Below are 24,524 nucleotides of genomic sequence, written 5' to 3' on the forward strand. Positions count from 1 at the left end.
TATTTTCATATCTCGTCTGTTTTTTTTGTTCTATTGCTTAGTTAGGTTCTGTCAATAGGAATGTGAAGATTTAACAGCTGATCTGCAAGTAGTCCTCTTGCTGGATTTTAAGATTTGTAAGTCAGCAAAACATATAAGAGGTAAAGTGCAGCTGCATGAAGGTAGAAATTTTATGATCCATTTGTCAAAAGTTCTCAGTGGTCATTCTTTATTTTCTAGATAGGTAATAATCTCTTCATGGTGAAACTCTAGTTTATCCTTGATTTTTAGATAGATAGCATGAGCAGGATGGCTATGCCTTCTCTTTTGAAGCAATACAGAAGACACCAAAGGTATTATATCTACCATAATGCATAACTTCACCAAATGTGCTTCATTTTTTATTATAATTTTTTAATATGCATGCTTTATATCTAATTACTTTTAATTCCTGATTAGTGTGAATTAGTATTTAGTTACTAGAATTATCTAAATTATGCAAAATATGCTAAATTATACAACATTACACTAAAACAAACTACATTATTCAAAATATGCTAAATTATACTAAAATATATTAAATTAAACTAACTTATACAACCTTATACTAAAATTATCTAAATTATGCAAAATATGCTAAATTCAACTAAAATAAATTAAATTATACTAAAACAAACTGAAAAAAAACTGGTTCTAAATTTTAATCTACTAAAACAAATTATGCTAAATTATACTAAAAAAACTGAATTCTGCCTCAGTTCCGGCCTCTATTTCTGGATGGAACAAGCTGTTTCGGCCTTTCCCGAACTATCCACATTTCTGGGTTTTTGTTTCAGCTGGGAACAGAGAGTTTCGTCCTGAAACAGGCTGTTTATGCCGGAAACAGTATGTTGTGGCCTTTCCCGAACTATCCACATTTCTGCATTTTTGTTTCTTCCAGGAACGGAGTTGTTTCGTCCAGGAACAAAGTCTGTTTTTGTAGGAACTAATTCTGTTTTGGGCAGAAACTATTTTTGTTTTTTTTAAACAAACTAATAACAAAAATACCTTATAAATAACAAACTAAACAACATAAACTCCAAATGAAAATATAAATGACAAACTAAATAACATAAACTCCACATAAAAAATACCCTATAAATAACAAATAATAAAGGGAGCATCTAGCTATCCCCCCGTAACAATCCCCCATTCCATCCCCCAGTCATTAACTACTTTAATAACTACTAACTACCTAGGGGGACCACTTACTATTTGGGGACCACATAATATTTGAAAGATTTTACAACTGGCGCGCGCAAGTATTCATCTATAATGCATCAAGTATTCACATATAACACATCAAGTATTCATACCTAATATATCAAGTTTTTAAAAAAAAAAAAACTAGACACGTTTTTAGAGGTGGGATTTTTTTTCTTCGTTCAATCTAATCAATATTTATGACGATCGGTGAGGAATTTTGCAAATCTAAAACCATAAATGTTTTTGACATAATTTTATCTTTAAAATGAGATCCATGATGATATACTTTCGAGTTGTCCGTTGTACAAGTATTCATCCTTATCGAGAAAGTATTCATCATCGTCGTGCAAGTGCAAATATAGAAACTGGACACATCACTCATCCATCTTTTACACGTTTTTAGAGGTGGTTTTTTTTCTCCGTTCAATATAACCAATATTTCTGACGATCTATGAGGAATTTTGCAAATCTAAAACCACGAACATTTTCTACACAATTTTATCTTTCAAATGAGATCCATGATGACATACTTTCGAGTTGTCCGTTGCACAAGTATTCATCTCTTATCGAGAAAGTATTAATCCTCATCGTGTAAGTGTAAATATAAAAACTGGATACATCACTCATCCATTTTTTACATGTTTTTAAAGGTGGGTTTTTTTTTCTCCGTTCAATCTAACCAATATTTCTAACGATCTGGGAAGAATTTTGCAAATCTAAAACTACGAACGTTTTCTACACAATTTTATCTTTCAAATGAGATCCATGATGACATACTTTCGAGTTGTCTGTTGCACAAGCATTAATATCTTGTCACGCAAGTATTCACACATAAGATATTAAGTATTCATTTATACACATTGAAGTATTCATATCTAAGACATCAAGTATTCATTCATATATCTCTAATTTTTTTTTCAAAATTTGTTTTTATGTCATTTATTTAATACGCAGTGGCCTAATTCACCATTAATAAAACTTTGTTCTTTGCAAAACTCACTACTTCATGAGGAAGGAGAACATAAGCATGAAAAAGATTAATTGCATATACATATACAAAATTATTTTGATATGATCGACAGTGACGGATCTGACCCGGTAGAGACGTGCTCTAATATTCATTCAAACACATTGAAGTATTCATTCATACACGTTGAAGTATTCATTCCTGGCAGAGGCGTGCTTGATTGGGATGGAGTGATGGATGATCTCCGGAGGAACGTTCGCTAGAGCAGGAGCAGCAGGCATAGAGGGAAAAAACCGAGGCGAAAGTGTAAAAGGGAGGGAGCTTATTGTATTTATCATTTTGAGGTGGGAGAGGGAGGGGAACTTATCAATGGAAAAAACGGAGGTGGAGGAGGAGGTGGGATGCGGAGGTGGGAGAGGGAGGTAGAGGCGGAGGTGAGGTGAGGTGAGGTGAAGGTGAGAGAGGGAGGTGGGAGGCGGAGGTGGGAGGCGGAGGCGGAGGTGGGAGAAGAAGATGGAGGTGAAAGAGGAAAATAGAGGTGGAAGAGAAAGGGAGAAAGGGAGAAAGAGGAAAAAAATAAAGGTTGTTAGAAATAGTAGTTATAATTATAGTTAAAATAGAAAGTTAGTTGGGGGATGAAATGGGGGATGGATAGGTGGGGGATATTATAATTACCCAATAATAAAATACCCTATAATTAACAAATAAGCTTCTTTCTGAATCCGAGTGTAGTGTGAGAGTGAAAATGTGGTGCGATTTTATAACTAAAACTTTTGGATCTCGGACCGAAATGTCAATTCGGTCCTGGCTAAAAAAACATTTATTTACGTGATGTAAGACAACTTGTGCATTGATTTTGATCAAAGGACTAATCTTCACTTAATTTTTAAATAATAAATGCTAGGTTAATATATGTGTGAGCAAGTTGGTATCTTTTCATTTCATAGTGATTTAGTTAAAAGAAAAAGTGGCTCATTTTAACAAATTAAGATGATTGAATTAATTGAACAAGAAAAATAAACTGAGAGGATTGGTATCTTTTCATTTCATAGTGATTTAGTATTTTTTTTTAATATCTATTAATGAAAGAAATCTAATATATATATATAGAGTTAGGCTGGGGTGCTATGGATAGCATAGAGGCCTCTATGCTACGGCTCAATATTCGAGTTTTCAAAATCCAAACGGTCGATCCGAACCGTTCATTTTATTCTCCATATTAATATCTGCTTGGAGACCAAATTTTACATTTTTCTGAATTTTTCTACTATTTATTAAGTATTTTACAAAATTGTTGATCCAACGGTGGCTGCACAAAACAGTAAAACCGTTGGATTAGCGATTTTCAAAGTGGCTTAATAAATAGTAAAAAAATTCAGAAAAATGTAAAATTTGGTCTCCAAGCAGATATTAATATGGAGAATAAGATGAACGGTTCGGATCGACCGTTTGGATTTTGAAAACTCGAATATTGAGCCGTAGCATAGAGGCCTCTATGCTATCCATAGCACCCCAGCCTAACTCATATATATATATATATATATGTAAATAAATGTTGCTACCAAAACGAAAATACATTAAATTAAGCCCATATCGAGTATTTAATTATATATGCCATTATAATTCATCGTTACTGGGTCTTCTAGGCATAACGTACGTCCACTCGTCCAGTCTTGCGCAAGCACAAAGTGGTATTAATAAGCAACTGATTAGTTAAATTATTCCCTCAAGTTGGTTAGTGGCATGCGAGATTGCTAACAAGAGAAAGATTAAGATGAAATTGGAATAAAAAAATATGTATCGCGCAAATCAAGGGTTGGGTTAGATAAATAGTTTGTTTGATAGCGGTTGACCTGTAAAATGTGTCCAGGTTTACGACTTATGACACTGACTTATTTGATTTATTAAACTAAATAGTAATTTAGTAAATTAATTGCTAGATGATAAAATCACGACTATTTGGCTTTCAAGCACCGTAGTTTAATCTGGCAATCTCCTCTTATTTTCTCTTGCCATGTTAAATAAAAAGAAAAGAAAAAGAAAATATGACTCCGAAAGGTCACTGCAGTTTGTATACAAAACCAAATAGTCGTTAGTTGATAATTTATTTATTTATTTTAAATCAGATATTTGATTCCAACACACACCAGACTGAAACTATTGTCCGGTATATCATTATATTTGGATTCTAGGTGTTTCCCTTCCGCTTAATTTTAGGGAAAGCGGTTGTTTGGCTTCAAGTTCCCAAATGTGTTAGAAATCACAAGTAATTTATTAGCTAAGATAATCAAAATATCTGATAAAAGTCAACTGGCTGAAATTTCGCCGGAGAGGGTTTTTTTAAGGAGTAAAAACAAACCAAGCACCGCCCAGCAGTAAAGCTAAGTATGGTCCAGGGATATAGAAAGTTATGTGCAAATTGGTCTGTGCATTTTGATCTAATTCAAAAATTATTACAATTTACGATGCTTGTCAAAATTTAAAGAAGTGTAAGCTTAGAAACGATTAATTGTGAACTTAATAATTTTAGCAAATTTTAGCTATAATCTCTTATTATTGTTTATGTATTTGCGCATAATTGACCTCTTTGTAGTTTGAGACATCCATTTTAATCAAATTAAATATGCTTCCAAATCCTGTTTAAAAGATGTTAATTATCCCATCTAGACAAAAGGTTTGGACCAGAAAGAAAATTCCTCCATTTCACCAAAAGAAGAAAATAAAGGAAACAAAGATAACACTCAAAATATGCTTTTTAAGGCGGAGGATCTAAGCATTCATCATCACCTATGATCAGGGATTGGAAAGAACATATCAGTCACTAACATGTGCATGTGGATTTAGACTTAAATTCAAATTTGCCCTGGTTGCTTTTTGATAATAGTTGTTACCTAATAGCGTATGCAAACTGCAAAGGTCTCAATTTATGAAATACATTAATAATAAAGAAAAGAAAAAAATTACAGCTAGTACATTATTGACAACAGAGCAGAAATAAATCTCAACTTAATCATTATTTATTATACAAAGATGATTAGATCCAAAATTATCACAATAAAATCAATCAGTTAGTTGATTAATTGTCTATAAATTTAAGTTTACATTCTATTTGTTTGTTATTGCTTTGTAAAAAAATGCATTAATTTGGCACAACAATAACTCAGAAAAGGCCTCCTCTCACACCATATCTTCAGGTATTCTTCTTCTTCACATTTCTAATCAAGAATTTGCAACAATCATGTACTCATTGACCTGAGATCCTTGAAAGATATTGGAGTCATTTCCTGATTCGAACCCGCTAGCTGGAGCCGCAACAACCGGCTTCGTCTCTGGTCCCAGTACCAGTACACTCCATACATACCCAAACCCGCGAAAACAAGCGTAAAGATCACCACCACTGCTGTTGCTGCTCTGTGTCTCTCCCCGCTATCACCGCCTCCCTGTTGCCTAACTTTAAAGTACCCTTGATGGGTGTCTCCTGATGCCTCAACTGTTTGAATTGGATAATCCATCAAGTAACAAATATTCATAGTTTTTGCGAACAATGCCCCCCAACAAGTACAGTTGCGCTCGCATATCTTCTCGCATTCTGCCAATGATTGCACCCGTACTGATGACATGAGTTCGTTGTACTCCACAGTGACACCACTTCTTCTTAAAACCGAGAAACCGCTATGTCCCTTGCTGCAAAAATCACCTGAGTCTGTTTGGAGGCAACCATCTGTGCCATTTACCATACAAAAACATGATGGCTTACCCGGATAACATAACCCATATGCCCCACATATGCCGGGCAGCCCGCACGGCTCCGACACAGCTGTGTAAACCAGATTCCACTTGTCATTATCCCAGAAGTATGCATGTAAATTACCATCATTCTGTATTGTCACACGGTGAAACCCAAGATAGCCACGGTCAAATGAGTCGAATGGGAGTAGCTCGGCCTTTGACCCGTCACTGTTATAGAAACCAAAGAAACCTAGCGGTTGCACTACACCATAAATTGTTGTTCCCTTGGCTCCAAACGGACTGTGCCTCCAATAATTAATCTCATGTCTTCCACCAAATTCCATGTATAAGGCAATATGTGACCCCACGATTCGCAAGCTGTACCGCCTGTCTGGAGTGATGAGTGAAGTCATGGATGTGAAATTCTGACCTTGTACAAGCGTGTCAGATGGTTGATCGAAACTTTGCCAAACAGCTGAATTCCCGTCAGATGACGAACAGATTTGGAGGTTTGACGTGTTACGAAGGACCAGAGAGTCACCGCCTGTTGAGTTAGAGGACCACAACACGCCCTCGTGGATGCTTTTGTCGGTTAGGACCAAGTTTCCGTCAAAGGAAAAGGTCGTTGATTGGCCCCAATTAGCTAGATTGGAAGGGATGGCGCGCCAGACCGGCTGGGAGGAAGGGAGATGGACCACTGCCAGGTCGAGCTTTGTGGGACCCACACGCATGAAACCAAAGGCAAAAAGGCCAGTTGGATCGGCAAGAAGAAGCTCAAACTCGGAGTTGACCGGGCCCGGGGTGGCACTGAAGCCTTTACGGAGCTCGGTGGTCTTGATCGATGCACCGGCAACTGTGTGGATGAATGCCAGTATTGATACAATGTAAAATACAAAGAAGGCATCTGATTGGAATCCCTTCTTTTCTGTAATTGTCATTTATTAAATTTATTGGTATCAGTTATGAATAATTGAGGATCAGAAAGGAGAAGAGGAAAGGGAAGGGATGACTGCGGATCAAGAGAAAGGAACTAGGTAGGCATTTTTTTGTTTTTTACATTAAATGATTGAAGCAAAGTCAGAGATGAGACGCACTTGAGTATTTTTTTGTGATAGAATATAACAACTTGGAGAGGATTGGTAACCGGGATTAAATTCAAAAGCAATCTCTTGTGCGCTTTATATACTCAGAGCCGTCCCACTTGATTTTCAATCCATATCATCTAAGGTAAAAGAATATTTCTGTTTGGATCAGGACCGTTTGATCAAAACCCGCATGAATATTAAAGAGGCTGTGCATATCATCTCGGACCGAATTGACCCATATTCTGATCGGACGATCCGAACCTAAACAGAAATCTTCTGTTACCTTAACGGAAATGATTTAATCCTGTGCAATGCTTTCAGATCCCTTTGTTTTAACGACACTTCAACATTATCACTTTAATGTATAATGCTAATTCGTTTAAAATTTATTATCCAACTGATGTACAAATATGTCTCTCTGTTTTTTTAACCTCAACTGGTCAGAACGGTTTAAAAAAAAAACAATAATACAGTCTGCTTCCTACCTTCTGCATAGGCCGACTGTTTTTCAACATCAATTGTGCTAGTTGATCCAAGAACAAACCTTACCAGTTTAATAACAAAAATATATAAATTATATACAAGTTACTATTAAAAACTGCATCCTTATGTTTGAATTAAATTTAATTATTAGCAAAGTTGCAAAATAAATTACAGGGAAATTGGTAAACGCGTTCTGAGCCACATTATACATTTTTTTTTATAGTGGATTATATAAAAATGAGAAGAGAAGGAGATCTGAAATAATAATTTTGTAAAAAGGAAAGATCGCATGGCGAACCTGTTTTTTAGTTCATGATAATCATTGTCTTCGGCTACTGATGGATTCATAATCATAATAATTACAATTCACAAAAAGTATCATTTGATTTATTTTGGAAATTAAGATTCTCATTTTTTATTTTTTTTTATTTTTTTATTTTAGGGTTGGAGGAGGACTAAGCTCCAACATTTTTCTTTGATAAGAAAAAAAATGTTATAATTACGAGATCCTACCACTCTGGCTTGTCAAACCTTATGTACAACCTGCTTACATTGATACTCTATTTGCAAAAAGATTCGCAATTATTATTTTTATAAAAAAAAAACGACATGAAATCAACTTGATGAAATCCGACTCTGTTTTGGAGGAGTCCCATATTCTATCCGTAATCCGTTACTTGTTTGTGGCAAAGATGTAGATACACACGTGATACGGTACGGACTTTGGACTACGGAGACATTAACATTAAAACATGTAACTTCTAAAATATCTGACAACATGATTAGTTTTTTATTTTATTTGTAAATGCTATGGTTACTTATAACATCAGTCATCAGTGTTATTTCAATCTTAATTTCACTGATTTCAAAATTCATCAAATAAGACTTTAAATAATAAATTTAAATCAATCAAATGTACGTAAGGTTTTAAATTAATTTTAATGTATTCATTTTTTTATTAATTTTTTACTGCTTAACTTCATACTGAATTAACTTTAAAATTTATTAAATTTTGCATTTAATGTTTGTTGAAATCCCACAAATTAAGTACTTCGAAAGATAGATCGGACAGATTATTGAGGCCTAATGACTTATGAGTGCTAATATGTGTCGTAAGGTTTGGTCAAAGGAATTATAAAAAGGAAACCTATTAGTTAAATAAGGTAGGTACTGTCCGTTGACCCTTTTTATTGGTTCCATTAACCTAATAGCAAGTACATAATTGCTCTTCTGCGTTTGGTTACTTTATATTCTATGAGAAATTGTTCAATTATTCTTTATCTGAAAATAATTTAAATGAAAATTTACAATTATTTGTATCTAGTATGAAAAAATGTAAAGTGTTCATCATTATGTTTGTAAAGTGTATATAGTTACAAAATTCAAGTTAAATATTTTAAACCTTTTATTTCTAGTAACGTAATGTATAAGTACTTTTATAATCAAGTATAAATATTTTTTTAAAATGTAAACAAATCTGAGGTGCAGGTAAAGGATAAAGATAAGATATGCGGCTATTACTTCATATATTTTATATGGTTCGAATAATAAATAAATAGTTTTATTTTCATTATTTTGTGAAGTATTCTACGAGAAACCTAGAACCTACTACACCGAGATTTGTATATTTACCCCAAAAAATATATTTTTTTATTAAAAATAACCACGGTTCAGCGAAATTTTTAAAAATACCCAACTCGTGGAAAAAATCCGCGGCCCGGAAATTTTAATAATTTTTTTTTTCTGGAGATTATGCTATTCAGTTTATTTGGAATTTAGATTAGTTTGAATTGTTAAGTTGGAGGTTTGTATGAATTTTATTTATATGAATTGTTAAGTCAGAGTGTTTCTGAATTCAATTTTTCCCCTCTGGTTAACATAGTAAAACATTTTCAAAAATCATGAAAATTGACCAATATGCAGTTTTGACATCGTAAAACACGACTGTGAAGTTTCATACAAAACCTCAAAACAGATCGCGAGATATCATATCTCAAAAATTGCCCGAATTGCTGAAGGAGTGTTTTTGAGTTCAACTTTGCACCTCTGGTTAACATAGCAAAGCATCTTCAAAAATCATGAAAATTGACCTACATGCAGTCTTGACATCGTAAAACACGACTTTGAAGTTTCACAAAAAATCTCAAAACAGATTGCAAGATATCATATCTCAAAAATTGCCCGAATTGCTGAAGGAGTGTTTTTGAGTCCAACTTTGCACCTCTGGTTAACATATCAAAGCATCTTCAAAAATCATAAAAATTGACCGACATGCAGTCTTAACATCGTAGAATATGACTGTGAAGTTTCACAAAAAATCTCAAAACAGATCACGAGATATCATATCTCAAAAATTGCCCGAACTGTTGAAGGAGTGTTTCTGAGCCCAACTTTGCACATCTGGTTAATATAGCAAAGCATCTTCCAAAATCATGAAAATTGACTGACATGCAAGTCTTGACATCGTAGAACATGACTGTGAGGTTTCACAAAAAATCCCAAAACAGATCGCGAGATATTATCTTTCAAAAATTGTCCGAACTGTTGAAGGAGTTCTTCTGATCCTAAATTTACACCTCTGGTTAACATAGATAAACATCTTCAAAAATCATGAAATTTGACCGACATGCAGTCTTGTTCTACGATGTCAAGACTGCATGTCAGTCAATTTTCATGATTTTGGAAGATGATTTGCTATATTAACCAGATGTGCAAAGTTGGGCTCAGAAGCACTCCTTCAACAATTCGGGCAATTTTTGAGATATGATATCTCGCGATCTGTTTTAGATTTTGTATGAAAATGCACAGTCGTGTTCTACGATGTCAAGACTGTATGTCAGTCAATTTTCATGATTTTGGAAGATGCTTTGGTATGTTAACCAGAGGTGCAGAGTTGGGCTCAAAAGCACTCCTTCAGCAATTCAGGCAATTTTTGAGATATGATATCTCGCGATCTCTTTTGAGATTTTGTATGAAACTTCACAGTTTTGTTCTACGATGTCAAGACTGCATGTCAGCCAATTTTCATGATTTTTGAAGATGTTTTACTATGTTAACCAGAGGTGCAAAATTGAATTCAGAAGCACTTTGACTTAACAATTCATACAAATAAAATTTATACAAACCTCCAACTTAACAATTCAAACTAATCTAAATTCCAAATAAACTGAACATCATAATCTCCAGAAAAAAAAAATTATTAAAATTTCCGGGCCGCGGATTTTTTCCACCGGGCGGAATTAAAAATTCCGGGCCGCTGTTTTTGTCCACGGGTTGGGTATTTTTAAAAATTTCGTCGAACAGTGGTTATTTTTAATAAAAAATATATTTTTTTGGGTAAATATAAAAATCTCGGCCTACTACATAACCTGTATTAAACAAAATAAAAAACAACAGCTATATACCTGCAGTTAGAGCTAGAAGACAAAAAAAAAAAAAAAAAGGTACACTACTGAGATAATAAAGAAAACCCTAGATTCTAGGAAAAACTTAAAGGACTCCTAAATCCTAGACACACCGTAGCACACCATGAATCACATCCTCTGCATTTACGCACCGTTTGAGTTAATCTCCAGACCGTCTGATCAAAATTCAGACCAATCCGGCACACGCCTGTAGCTCATGGGACCATTTAATATTCATGCAGATTTAAATTGGACGGTCCTGATCTTAACTCAGAGGATACGAATTCAGCACACCATAGTTTGCTTTTTATTTTTCTTGAGAGAGAAGGATTTGACAAGGATAATCATTTTCAATTAGAGAAATCAACTAGATGATGCTATTTGGAAGGGACATGCAGGCGGGTCTTTTATGGTGAAATCAGCATATTTCACTTTAAAAAATGGAGATATACAACATAATTTGAAATTAATGAGTTTATGGAAACTTTCAGTGCCACCCCGTTTCAAAATATTTGCATGGCTCCTGCTTCTAAATAGAATATTAACTATTGAAAATCTGAACAAAAGAGGATTTTCCTTTGTGAGTATTTGCCAATTGTGTCGATTGAATGAGGAAACAACAAAGCATCTTTTTAGAGACTGTCCTTTTTCAAAGCAGCTCTATATTCGAATGTTCAATGGAAGTTTTCATCAGCTTGGGTACCAGGTGACAACAACCATTGATTTTGAAATTTTTTTGTTGGATAAAACAAGGACGAAACAGCTACGAGAGCTACTGCTAATCGCTATATTTGTCTTGTGGAGAGAGAGATGCACTAGGACTTTTAGAGAGAAATCAAAGACGATTGAAGAACTGCTAGAGGAGATTGAGATCCAGTGGGATTGGATGAATAGAAGATATATGTCTTAATAAGCAAGACTCATGTATCTTTTTGTTTTGTTGGTTTTTTCTATTTTGCTTTATCAGAGACGTTTTGTACTCGGTTTTTTTTTTTTTTTTTTTGTTGTTGTTGTAAATACACCAAGGGGTTTAATCTTTAAACCCCTAAACAATGTAACCAATTGCGGTTAATCAAATAGGAGCATGACTCCTATTCTTACTCAAAAAAAAAAATTAGAGAAATCAATAATCGATAAAGATGTACATATAGAAAAGCGTATTTTATGTTATTATGTTTGTTCAGAATATAGAAGCAGTTTTTTATATGATGGAAAAAAATACATTAATGCATAGGATCTTATTCCAAAACATGATTCCATTTTCTTTATTTAATTTTTTGAAACACTCAAATCAGAGAGATTTGTACATTGATTCTGCAACCTTTAATAATTATTATTATCACAAGAAGAGTGTGATATCATGAAACTGTTCTTCAACTTTGGTTATTGCAATTAATTCCCAAAAACTTTGTATGTTACATTGACAGAATGAGATAATATATAAACTTGTTGCCAAACTGTGGTACAAATACAAAATTTTCACTAATTACAAGATAATAAAAAGGGATATAGTTACATTATAACAAAACAAAACAAAAAGACCAAGAAGTGCGCCACACGGTCGTAAAATTAGAAACTGAAAAGAGAAAAAGCTGCAAGATGTCAATGTCATCTGTTGTAACCTACTGCAGAGAGATTAAGCAAATCGTGTACCACAAAGGCACAAACTAGCCGAGACCGAATCGTCTGCCCCCCGAGGGGCAGGAAATTCATGTCCCCAGAGTCTCTGCGGGTGGGGCCCATTTAAAAACAGTAACAATAGTTAAACCCTTAAACAGTAACCGGTCCCACCCCGGTCTCATTCCGCAGAGACTCTGGGGGCAGGAATTTCCTGCCCCCCGGGGGGCAGACGATTCAGTTTCCAAACTAGCTAGGCATGCCCACAAAAAGTATAGCAATAGTTTTGGATATGAAAACTTGGTCAAACCAAAATGGGACAGAGGAAATTTCCACGGTTTAAATCATTAGCAAAAATTAATTAAAAGTTCTGACTTTGTAGTTCAAACTTCAAGTTTGATGAAGAGTATGACAGTGATTGTCTTGTTTGCATTTTGGTTCTTTAACTTTCAAAGTATAAAATTTTAGAAAATGCTTCTGAAACAGAAACTATGCATTTGACTTGACCTGTTGTTAATAACTATTATCAAGGCCAAAGGATCAGATTTTCCAAAACAACCTTTGAAAAATAATATCTGACAACCAGATCCTTCTGCGTAAATATTCGAAAATGTTTTGCTTTACTCCAATTTAACTTAGCATTCCTACAATTTTGTAAACAAAGAGGTATGTTAATCCTGTCCTTGACAAGGGAAGAAAACATTTTGTTAATAAAAAATACCGGGTGTCAAACTAAAAAATATCCACTAGTAAATAATTGAATGTCAATGGATCTATATAACAACAGCCATGCGTGCATTATTCTGTTTAAGTACCAATCAATACGCATCCAAAATTCTAAATAAAGTCTTCTGAAAATAAAAAATATTTCCAATGCTCGTGATAAATATATATTGTTGTCCAAGTGCAAGACCAGCAACTGGTATTTTGACGAAGATACCATTGCGCATTTAACTGCATAATTTTTGCCATGATATATAATTGAGAGATCTTATTTGGTTGAATATAACTAAGAGCTATATAATTGCTAAATAAATAAACAAGCATTCCTACCAAAGTTACACGAACAAAAGCAACCAATTAAGAACCTATCTTGACTTCAATTCTGTAATAAACTTGTCAAAGAGAGAAAACCAAAATAAAAAAAAATGTACCAAACGAAAGGAGAAAGCAAACAAAAACAACAAAAACAAACAACACATGAACAAAACCTCTGAAAATCACCTTGTCTGCCTTAAAATTACTAAAAAAAATTTCATGTACATCTATGTCTGCTTCCATGAAGTGAAGTATTTTCTTGGTTTTCAAGTATTCGACATTGAATGAAGATCCTTATACGAACCTTGAGCCATTTCTTGTGTTGGTCCCCCGAGCTGGACCCGTGGCAATTGGTTGCGCCTTCTGTCCCAAAAAAAGTAACCCCCATAGCCAGCCAAAGCCACAAAAATTAATGTAAAAGCCACCACCAATCCAATCGTCATGCCACTCCCCTTCTTACCGCCACCACTGCTACTGTCCCCTTTACCGCCCTTCCCGTTCCTTACTTTGAAATACCCTTGATAAGTATTCCCTGACACCTCAACCGTCTGTATCGGGGAATCCATGAGGTAACAATCTTTCGATGTATTGGCAAACAAAGTGCCCCAGCAACTGCAGTTGGCATCACATATCTTCTCACAGTCATCCAATGACTCCACTGTTATGGACAACACGAGATCTGTATATTCTACAGTGACACCGGCTCTTCTTACAAAGGAGTAATCACTGTTATCTTTGCCACAAAAGTCGCCTGAATCTGTCTGAAGGCATCCATCAGTGCCGTTGATCAGGCATGAACACGTGTGCTGTCCCGGGTAGCACAATCCGTAGGACCCGCAAGTCCCTGGTAACCCGCATTGTTCTTGGACTGCTGTATAGTCTAGGACCCATAGTTTGCCATCCCAGTAGTACACATATAAATTGCCGTCACTCTGTAATGTCATGCGGTGAAGTCCTACAAAGCCGCGGTTATATGAGTTAAAGGGGAGCTGCTCGGCTTTAGATCCATCAGGTTTGTGCAAATATAAGAAACCTTGTGGGTCAATTACTCCGTACAATTGTCCCTCGGACTCTAAAGCGGTGTGCTTCCAATAGTTGATCTCTTGTTTTCCACCAAACATCATGTATAAGGCTATATATCCCATACCAATTCGAAAGGTGTAACGCTTGTCGGCTGTGAAGAGTGGAGTCAGAGCTGTGAAATTTTGACCTTGAACGAGTGTGTCGAATGGATGATCAAAGCTCTGCCAAATAGATTTCGCATTCTCATTACCAAAGCGATGTATTTCGAGGTTTGATGTGTTGCGGAGGACCACATAATCACCTATGGGAGAGGCATTAGTCGACCAAATTGGATCCTTCTGGATAGAGCTGTCAATTAGGACTAGGTTTCCATCGAAGGAGAGTGTGGTTGTGGCTGCCCAATTGAACTGATTAAATGGCACGGCACGCCAGACAGGTTGGGAGGACGGGAGATGGATCACTGCCAGGTCAAGTTTGGTCATGCCAACGTGCATGAACCCAAATGCAAAAACCCCGGAAGAGTCGGTTAGAAATGGTTCAAACTCTGCATCATTCTTACTTGGAGTAGCTGTGAAACCATTGCTGAGCTGTGTGGTTGTGCTTGACGCAGCGACGGTCCCATGAACTAGTAACAGAATTATTGCTGTACAATAGAGAAAGAAGGGATCCATGTAAAATCCCTTCTCTGTTGTTGATTTCATTGGTAAAATATTATTACGTAATATATGAGTGACCTAGAAGAAAGGAAGAAGGAAAAGTTTGAGAGATCAGATGAGAGCGGACCAAGAGAAGGGAACATGGTTTGTTGGTATATTTATATGATTCTAATCAAAGTCAAAGCTTGATAAAAGGAAATTAGTCTTTTATTTCATGAGAGTAAATTGGTTTTAATTTGAAGGGGATCAGTACTTCTGAATTATGCTTCTTTTCAAGTCAAACCTGGGGTTTTATTTGAAGGTATTTAAAATTTAGAAAGTCCACTCCATGGAGAAAGGCTCTAGTTGGTTAACTGACGTTACCAGTAGGCAGGAATCTCTGGAAAAAAAATATATAAAGGGAAAATATTTATATAATACAAGTTGTACTTGACTAATAATCAACATGAAATGCATAATTACTAGATGAAGAAAGAAAAGTCAATACAAAATTACAGATAAATTTGGTTCTAAATTATTCTGGAACAATTATATACAAAGTATTTAAAGAGCAAAAATTGAAATTGATGGACAGTCCTAGTTTAAATGCTTATATAGATTAAATTTCGAGGATTAATTCAATGATTTTGGTGATCAACTATTGCTGTTACATACACACATATTTTGTGAGTTGAGACATTAAATGAAAATTCTATATATGTTTTCGCTCTAAATATGTTTGTTATATATGCTACATACCATATATCTGTACGGCATGGCAGTTCAGGTGGCAACCAATAGGCTACGCTTTTGTAGATTCCTTCAAACGTTCCACGGATTACAATCACAATTTATAAATTATTATGATAAAAATTTAAGACAGAGATAATTTAAATTAAAATTTCTCTAATTGAGGGTGTCACATCATATAATTAATTTCATTTATATTAAATTACCATCATGCCTTGAGTAGTTTAAGCCCTCTCCATTTATGTGGCACTGGACTAATCCATTACAACCTAGAGGCACCATTTAGCGAGTTTAATTTGTGCATTAGCTGGTAGCCTGATAGCACATTCCGTGCGAAAAAATAAAGTTTATTTTCTTTTTCGTTCGAAAAAGGACTAATATATAAGAGTGAATCATGTAAATACCTCTCTTTTTTAATGAAAAAATATTACCGTTTTGGGAAGGTTTATTGGTATAGTAAAACTTGTACGTACTAACAAAGTATGTATCATTGCACAACAGCACAAGTACACGAGTTTTTTAATTGGTAATTCAAATTCACCACGCCAAATCATAGCATAAGAACAGATGGTCATCGTTTGCTAAATTGGATTTGCTTTGTTCGGTTTTTTTTAAGGCATTATCTGTTCGGTTCGGTATACGTGATCTACACCGTATGAATATTAACTATTAAATATTTGGGTTTTTATAGAGGCATTATGTACGGATGATAAAGTTCGAGGACAATGAAAATTAAATGGAAGCATGGCAACCAGAACAGATGTTCTTTCATGTAAGAAAAAAGAATCGAACCGAGTCATAACTTTTATTTTTATTAATTAATGGAACTTTATTATTGTTCAAAGTCTACTTATTATTGATCAGGACATGCCAACTTTTTAAAAGTTGTATATTTTGGGTTTTAGAAATTTACTTTACTTTTTCGACCCTTAAAAAAATGGGAAGAAAACAAATCTGTACCAATCCATCATAATTGTAAAATTATGTCCCTCCTTAAAAAATTTGTACCAATCCATCATAATTTCTGATCCCGTTAAAAATATTCGATCTCAAGGCTTGTTGATACAAGGCAAAATTAAGTTAGTTAGGCCAAAGCATGATGATGAGCGGATGGCGTAATTACGTCCATCATCCTTGCGAAAAATAAACTCTAGTTTATATATGTAGCCGTATAAGAACTACTTGAATATATCAAAATATTAAAACTAATTAAATAGAGGTTAAATGAAAAACAAATCTTGCTAAGTTAACTTTTCCTAGATACTCTGAAATACAAAAATGCACAAGTTGATATTGATGCTAGCTTGGGATATTTTATATTGAAGAGACATGCACGGATTGTTCAAGTTCTAGCTACAATAAATACTGGACCGAGACAATTAAAAAAGCTACTTTTACTAGTTTATTAGAGTATTAAGATGATATGCATCAAGACATGTATTGCGATTCAATTTAACAATTAAGATTTTTATATGAACAGCATATATATAGATTAGTTAGGTCCTATATATGCACAAACTCTTGCTAAAATTAATATTTCCAGTAAATTATTTCAGCCAGCCTGCCCAGGCCCAAAGACATCTTCAAAGTTCAAACTATATAAAATCATAAATAATACAGAGTGAGTCTATGGTACTATGCATATTACGATTTGGCACCGTGCTACGGCTCATATTCGAGTTTTCAAATCCTAACGGTCGATCCGAACCGTTCATCTTGTTCTCCATATTAATATGTGTTTGGAGACCAAATTTTACATTTTTTGAAATTTTTTGACTATTTTTTTAGATATTTAGAAAATCACTTGATCTGAAAATTCTGGACCATCCAAAAACAGTGATTTTCAATAAATTTCAAAAAATAGTCAAAAAATTTCAAAAAATGTAAAATTTGGTCTCCAAACACATATTAATATGGAGAACAAGATGAACGGTTCGGATCGACCGTTAGGATTTGAAAACTCGAATATAGAGCCGTAGCACGGTGCCAAATCGTAATATGCATAGTACCATAGACTCACTCAATAATACAAGTCTATGTATATTAGAAGAAGGCAATGGTCTTCTCCACAACTGCGCCTATTATATTTGGAATTGCATCAGCTTACTTAAAAAGCAGACCAGATGTTTTCATAATCCTATGCAAATACAATAATTCAGCATGATTCCATTTATGACATTTCTGATTTGCACAATATTTTGCCATTTGCAGTTGCAAAAGGAGATCATTACTACGATTTCTGACCCCTAATTTTTTTCGAACTCTGTAAAAAAAATTATACTAGGTACCACCAATTTCTCCCAAATTATTTTGGTAGTGTTCAAGTTGCTGCAAGAGATTTTGTTCGAGCTATACTTCAACAATATCAGGTGTTTACTTAACAGTATCTAGAAAATTATTATCCAATGTGTTTTCTTATGACTTGGTTATTTAGATAAATCGGAATCCCATTTTTTTGGAACGAGTGGAAGGAGTGGGCATTATTCGTGGAGAAGAAGCAATAAATTGGGGTTTATCTATCGCATATATGCTTCAAGGGATATCATCACTAGTACACACTGGCACAAAGTTGGCAGGAAAAAAATGATGCCAAAATAAATATGCTTGAGTCACTACAAGTCTCGCACGACCAGTGTGCATACTTTGGGCTATGACCCAAGATCAGAACAAAAGAAAAAGAAAGAAAATATTACCTCAAACCCTTGCACTACCCAACTTCCACACATAATTAACTTGAAAAAAAACAAAAGCAATCAGCATACAAGTGTACGTTCATATCGCTGGTTAAAAAGAGGCATTAGAACGATTTTGCAAAATAAAATTAAAACTAGTATCTTCAAAGCATCATTAGCTTCTGAAGATCTAATCAGACTAATATACAAAATTAGGCAATGTTAAATTAGCACTTGATGCTTACTAGGACCTTATTCTCTTAAGCTTTCTTATAGGTTCTCCCATATTTGTTAACATTTGGTTTGTTCTGAATTCCTCAATCATATTATAGACCTACAAAATTGCAAATTGAAGGAATGAAGATTGTTGCAAGATCTTAAACTTCTTAAAACATGAACAATCTGATCTGTGTTTCAATTGACAGCTAGCTACAGCTTTTTCTTTAATCAAACATATAATTAAATTATTTAGATGGAGGCCTAGCAGCCATATTTGTGCCTCATTTTTTTTTAGAAAATATTTGTACCCTTTATGGTATAACTGCACCAAATTTAACCAGTTCAATCCCTATCCATATTCTTGGACAAATAAGTCAGTTCAATTTGATAGGGAGTCTCAGGTAGTCAACCACCAAACTAGAAAATTATTGTAGTTTAGTGAAATAGTAAAGCTTTAAGGATTTCCTTTGAACTGGAAATATTAAGCTTTGCAGTACCTTTCTTATGCCAGATGTCAAGCCCATTGATTCCATTGCACTCCCATGGACAAACTTCCATGTCACTTGACAGTTTTTCATTTGGTTTTCCAGTTGGCCCAAGCCACCTTCAATCAACCATGAAAACACATCAGAAAATATACAGATTAAGCCTCACTCACGCATAATTTGAGATTCCTACTTTGTTTGCTTAATTTTGTGCATTCTTTACACTTTCAGGTTGATTTAAGGTGTATTCAAATAAAAAATGGAAAACAGGAAAAAAATATGGAGTTGATTGTTCAAATTCCCACAATCGAATTAGATTTGTAACCTTTAGTAGTCAACATCATGAGCTCAACATGCATCTGAAGCCGAATGTGAGAAAAAATGTGGAGGTACTTGCCAACCTCCTCTCTAATTACCAAATCATAATCCTTTCCCAAATCAAAATTTAAGTTCTTCAAATAGTTATCCATCTCTGTTCTCCTTGATTTCACATCGGTTTGTTTTTGCGCAACCAAAACCGACGGAAACTCCCACAAGCCTGCAAGCAAACCCTTGTCTGGCCTCTTCACTAAAAGATACAAATTTCCACTAACATGCTTCTGATTTTCACACAACTCATTTTGCACAATGACAACACAGACAGCCGCAAATTCGAGCCTTTGTTTTGACTTGATAACTTTTGGTGGGAAGTCGGTGACTTTTATAGAAGATTTGTTACATCTCGACAAAGAAAGTGCTCGGCATTGATCAGAGACTGGGCAATTGGTACATTTAGGGTTTGTTGGCATGCATATTGTTGCACCGAGTTCCATTAATGCTTGATTGAGGTCTCCTGGCCTTGATTTATCAACTAATTGCCCAGCCAGATTCCTAGAGAATGCAACATAAATATAAATTAATAGATCATTGTTAACCACAGGATCAGGGAGGATATGTCCTTGAAGACTAAAGATATGAGGCAAGAGCAAACTGTAACTATACACCCTCAATTTACCATATTTGCAAAATGGCAACATTGTTTGCATCCATTTTTTTTTCCAGAAAAACACCCAACTGTCGAGACTGAAGTAGATCAAGCTGAAATGCTGACATCCCCAGTTATTATAAATAAATTCAATTAAATATTTTCAAACCAGTAGATATCTAACATTCAATGGAATATAATTTTCCATCACAGTGACCCACCTGTCAAGGTATTTGTTTGTAAATATCTTAATATGTTGTGCATCTATTGGGGATATGAAAAATGTTGTGCTTTTTTTGCAAACACAACAAACAGTTGTTGCTGTTTGCCAGAGATGGAAAAGGCTGCTGATAAAATATAAATAATTCAAAAATAAACTCAAGCGCATTAGTCACCGACAATGTGTGTTTGGTACTAACCAGATAAGCTTCACTGTGGAAGACTCCTTTGGGTTCAAAGAAATTGCCTTGAGCCTACTAATCACTCGTACGACATTTCCATCAACAACTGGTACAACCTTAAAAGGGGAAAACATTATGGTCAAATAAAAACAGCAGCTGAAATGTATTATATAATGTACCAATCAGTTAGGGTTATAGGCAGATATTAACCACAATTCAATCCTGCTTTGTGATGGGTTGTTGGTGGTTGCTAGCACAGTGCAGGATTTGTTGAGGTTTAGTTGCAAACTGGATCACATTTGCAATACCAAACAAGCACTCTTGTGGTATGATTGCAGTCAGGTACAGAAACATAGGACAAAATTTAAGGGATGCAAAAGAACCAAGATGAAAATTAAGAGATGTTACTTCATTGAAAGCTATGGAAGCAATGGCTCCAGCTGTGTAGTTTCCAATTCCTGGTACACCAAGGAGCTCGGCAGCATTTCCTGGGAAGCGCCCTTGTTTTGCAATTGATTTTGCTCCCTTAGTGCCCAAAAAAAAAACATATACAAGTACATAAAAGATTTCACAATTTCACATGCTCTGATTATAGTTGTTTTAGTAAATAATAGACTTTGCTCTTAGAAGTATTCCAGAACATTTGGGGCTTCAAAAGTGAAACTCATTTCTTATAGGAAAAATTTGACATAGGTTGCCAGAAAAGCCTTTTTGAGTTTGGGTTTAATAGACATTACACCTCTAGCAGAAATCGAGCCCTTCGGTAGTATCCCAAGCCAGCCCACATCTCATTCACTTCCTGCAACAGTGTGGAAGGATATATGGACAAATTACCATTATTGATACAGCACTACAATGAGACCCGGAAGTTAGTCCAAATTAAGCCCGTCTAGCTCCAATTAACCATCTGTTGTGTACTAGTATCTAGATTTAACAATTCTTACCAACATTTGGCATTCAATCTGTGTATTTTTTTCTTTGGTCAGTGCAAGTTATCCTCATTGTCCTACCTATGATCTATCTTGCAATTTATTAAAAACATAAAAACAAGGTTGGAAATGGAGAAAATTGGAGTATACAAAAACAAGGTTGGAAATGGAGAAAATTGTAGTATACATTTGCTACCATCAAGCAAGAAACCAGAACAAAAAAAAAATGACAAACCTCCTGAGAAGCTTTGGCGAGGCTGTGCACAGTGGGCCAGCGCTCCATCCAGCGGTTATAATACGCAACCACAGAAGAAACCCTGGTTTGCTGGAGCATGACTTCACTCACCCACACCTCATATGCCCGTTTTTCCATCGCGTCCCCGTCATCGTCCCAGGCCCCGCCATGCTTCCTTCGCCAAGGAAGCTCTCTCTGTTTGTGGTCGTACCACCTGAGAAGATGCGCGCGAACGCAGTTGTCTTCGTCTTGCGAGAAATAGTCTTCGATGTCTCTTGTTTTGGTCTGGGGAAGGCGGTTGTGGTTTTGGGTTATCTTTGGGACAGGTTGGGAGGGAAGACTGGAGGTCGGGATGCTCTTGGAGGTTAAGCGGGTGCTCCTCCTCAGTTGCATGGTGGTTTGCGGATTTGATTGGGATTCCATGGAAATAAAAGGGAGAAAAAGAGATTAAATTCGGATTTTGGTTGGGATTTTAGTTTGGGAGGAGGGTTTTGGCGAGTGGTGGTAACTGGGGAATGGTGGCGGAGACGACGGCGAAATTTGAAGTAATTGCTAGTCCCGCTCAAGTCTAATATATTAAATATTGATATTTTTTTCATATAGTCTCCTGATTTTTATAAATAATATTGTAAATAATTTGTTGTAATAAGTCAGTAAATTCGACCACATATAAATTGAATTGGAGTCAGTGTTGTAAAAAAACGGTCTTAATGATTGTTTAATCGTTAATAGTTGTCAAATATCAAACTATTACAAATACACTTAACGGATGCTTGTCTGAATTAAAACGATTATATTGTACTCCTTTGATATTTTGGAAGTTCTTTGAAGATATCCAAAAGTACGGATTCGGTATGCGGTAGGCCTGATTATAGTGCGTAAGTAGTGGTTTGCTTTTACCCGAACGGGTATGACCCGTTTTACCCGACCCGTACCCGTTACCCGAGGTACCCGTACCCGTGTCCGGGTATAGGTGGGTAAACGGGTACACGGGTACGGGTTTGAGACGGACCGGACTCAATGATTCGGGAAAAAACCCGCCCAACCCGTACCCGTTTTACCCGTACCTGAAACCCGTCTACCCGCACCCGTTTTACCCGTACCCGCACCCGTTTACCCGACCTACTTTACCCTTTTACCCGTGTACTTTTACCCGTTTACCCATTACCCTTTACCCGTTTTTTTTAAATTCAAAATTCAAAATTATTTTGCCGCCGAAAAAAATAATATTAAAAACAGAAAAAAAAACTAAAAAACAGTATTAAAAAAAAATAAATAAATAAATAAAATACCCGTACCCTACCCGCCCTACCCGACTACCCGTACCCGAGGTACCCGTTACCCGGGACGGGCACGGGTTTGAAACGGGTAGGGTACACTTTTTTAAAACCCTACCCGACCTACCCGTACCCGCCTACCCGACTACCCGCCCTACCCGTACCCGCCCTACCCGACTACCCGCCCTACCCGTACCCGAGGTACCCGTACCCTACCCGAATTCAATCCACTATGCGTAAGGGCAACAACCCCTTTTCTCGAACGGCAGTGTATCGGTACGGTAGCAATTGATCGGGTAGGGCAGCAGCGTACCGGTATTGAATTGGTTAAAGAACCAAATACCATGAATAACACAAAAATTGTAGCAGCAAACCTTCTTATTCATATTTGCAACAGACCTTCTTACATGTTGTTAGTTGTTATAATTTTTTTTTAGAAAAATAAAATATTATTTTAAAAATAGTTTCAAGTTAAATTAGATGATTCAAACTTTTTAAACGAAATAAATAAATTAGATGATTTATGGGTTATCATCTTTTATATGAATGAATTGAAGATCCATGATTTTGACCATCAATTCATTTTGCTCTAGACAGATAGACCATTGATGTAATAATATGTGGACTGTTAATAATGAGTATGGCTAATATAACATCAGTGTCATTTTAGTCTACATAACACAAATTTCAAAACCTATCAAATCGATTTCAAATGGTGAATCCAAACCGTTCAAACCGATCTACTTCATTAGTTGTGCGTTTACATGTAAAATTTATAAGTTTTTTAGTTTATTTTATATCAAGTCAAGTGGTCAAATGTTTAAGTTTTTAAGTTAATTTTAATACATTCATTTTTCAATTTTTTCGCCACTTGATTTGATACTAAAATAACTTGAAAATATAAAAAGTTTGCATATAAACGCATCACTCATAAAGTAAATTGGTTTGAACGGTTTAGATTCACCATTTAAACTCGATTTGATATGTTTTAGAATTTGTGTTATATACACTGAAATGACACAGATATTATATTAACCATACTCGTTAATAATCACCACTCACAATGATTTATCTGGACCATTAATGGGCCGGTTGTTTTGTGACTTTTATGTCTCTTTGCAAAGGGTTAAATGGGTTATTGACCGTTTCATATTTTAATTTTTTTTTTCAAGAGTTAAAATAACCATATTGACATAGGATTAAATAATTTCAAATCTAACGTATTCGCCGGACACTCATATTTTAAATTTTTCTATAAATGAAAATAATCTTAAGAATTTACAAATTAATATTCTCATTCTTATATATATATATATTTTCATATTTTCACAAAAAAAAATTATTGCCAAACAATCCTTACAAAATTACACTCTAACTCACACGAGAA

The 24,524-nt window shown here is 35.2% G+C and overlaps 3 protein-coding genes across 3 annotated transcripts; all 3 read right to left on the minus strand.

The window, feature by feature from the left end:
• Positions 1 to 5,427: 5,427 nt before the first annotated feature.
• Positions 5,428 to 6,858, minus strand: LOC144564334 (PAN domain-containing protein At5g03700-like). The gene has a single exon (XM_078313942.1). The coding sequence runs from the start codon at positions 6,856 to 6,858 to the stop codon at positions 5,428 to 5,430; it is 1,431 nt and encodes a 476-aa protein (XP_078170068.1).
• A 6,955-nt stretch (positions 6,859 to 13,813) lies between these two features.
• On the minus strand, positions 13,814 to 15,271 carry LOC144564345 (PAN domain-containing protein At5g03700-like). The gene has a single exon (XM_078313951.1). It carries the CDS (start codon positions 15,269 to 15,271, stop codon positions 13,814 to 13,816), a length of 1,458 nt encoding a protein of 485 aa, XP_078170077.1.
• A 3,454-nt stretch (positions 15,272 to 18,725) lies between these two features.
• LOC144551505 (adenine DNA glycosylase-like) lies at positions 18,726 to 22,413 on the minus strand. Its single transcript, XM_078299481.1, has 7 exons — positions 21,861 to 22,413; positions 21,436 to 21,495; positions 21,105 to 21,221; positions 20,715 to 20,812; positions 19,657 to 20,201; positions 19,344 to 19,450; positions 18,726 to 18,961 (listed from the first exon to the last, which is right to left on the minus strand). Exons 1-7 carry the CDS (start codon positions 22,281 to 22,283, stop codon positions 18,872 to 18,874), a joined length of 1,440 nt encoding a protein of 479 aa, XP_078155607.1. The 5' UTR covers positions 22,284 to 22,413; the 3' UTR covers positions 18,726 to 18,871.
• Between the last annotated feature and the right edge of the window lie 2,111 nt (positions 22,414 to 24,524).

Source organism: Carex rostrata, chromosome 1 (assembly GCF_964058835.1).
Source record: "Carex rostrata chromosome 1, lpCarRost1.2, whole genome shotgun sequence".
NCBI lineage: Eukaryota > Viridiplantae > Streptophyta > Magnoliopsida > Poales > Cyperaceae > Carex > Carex rostrata.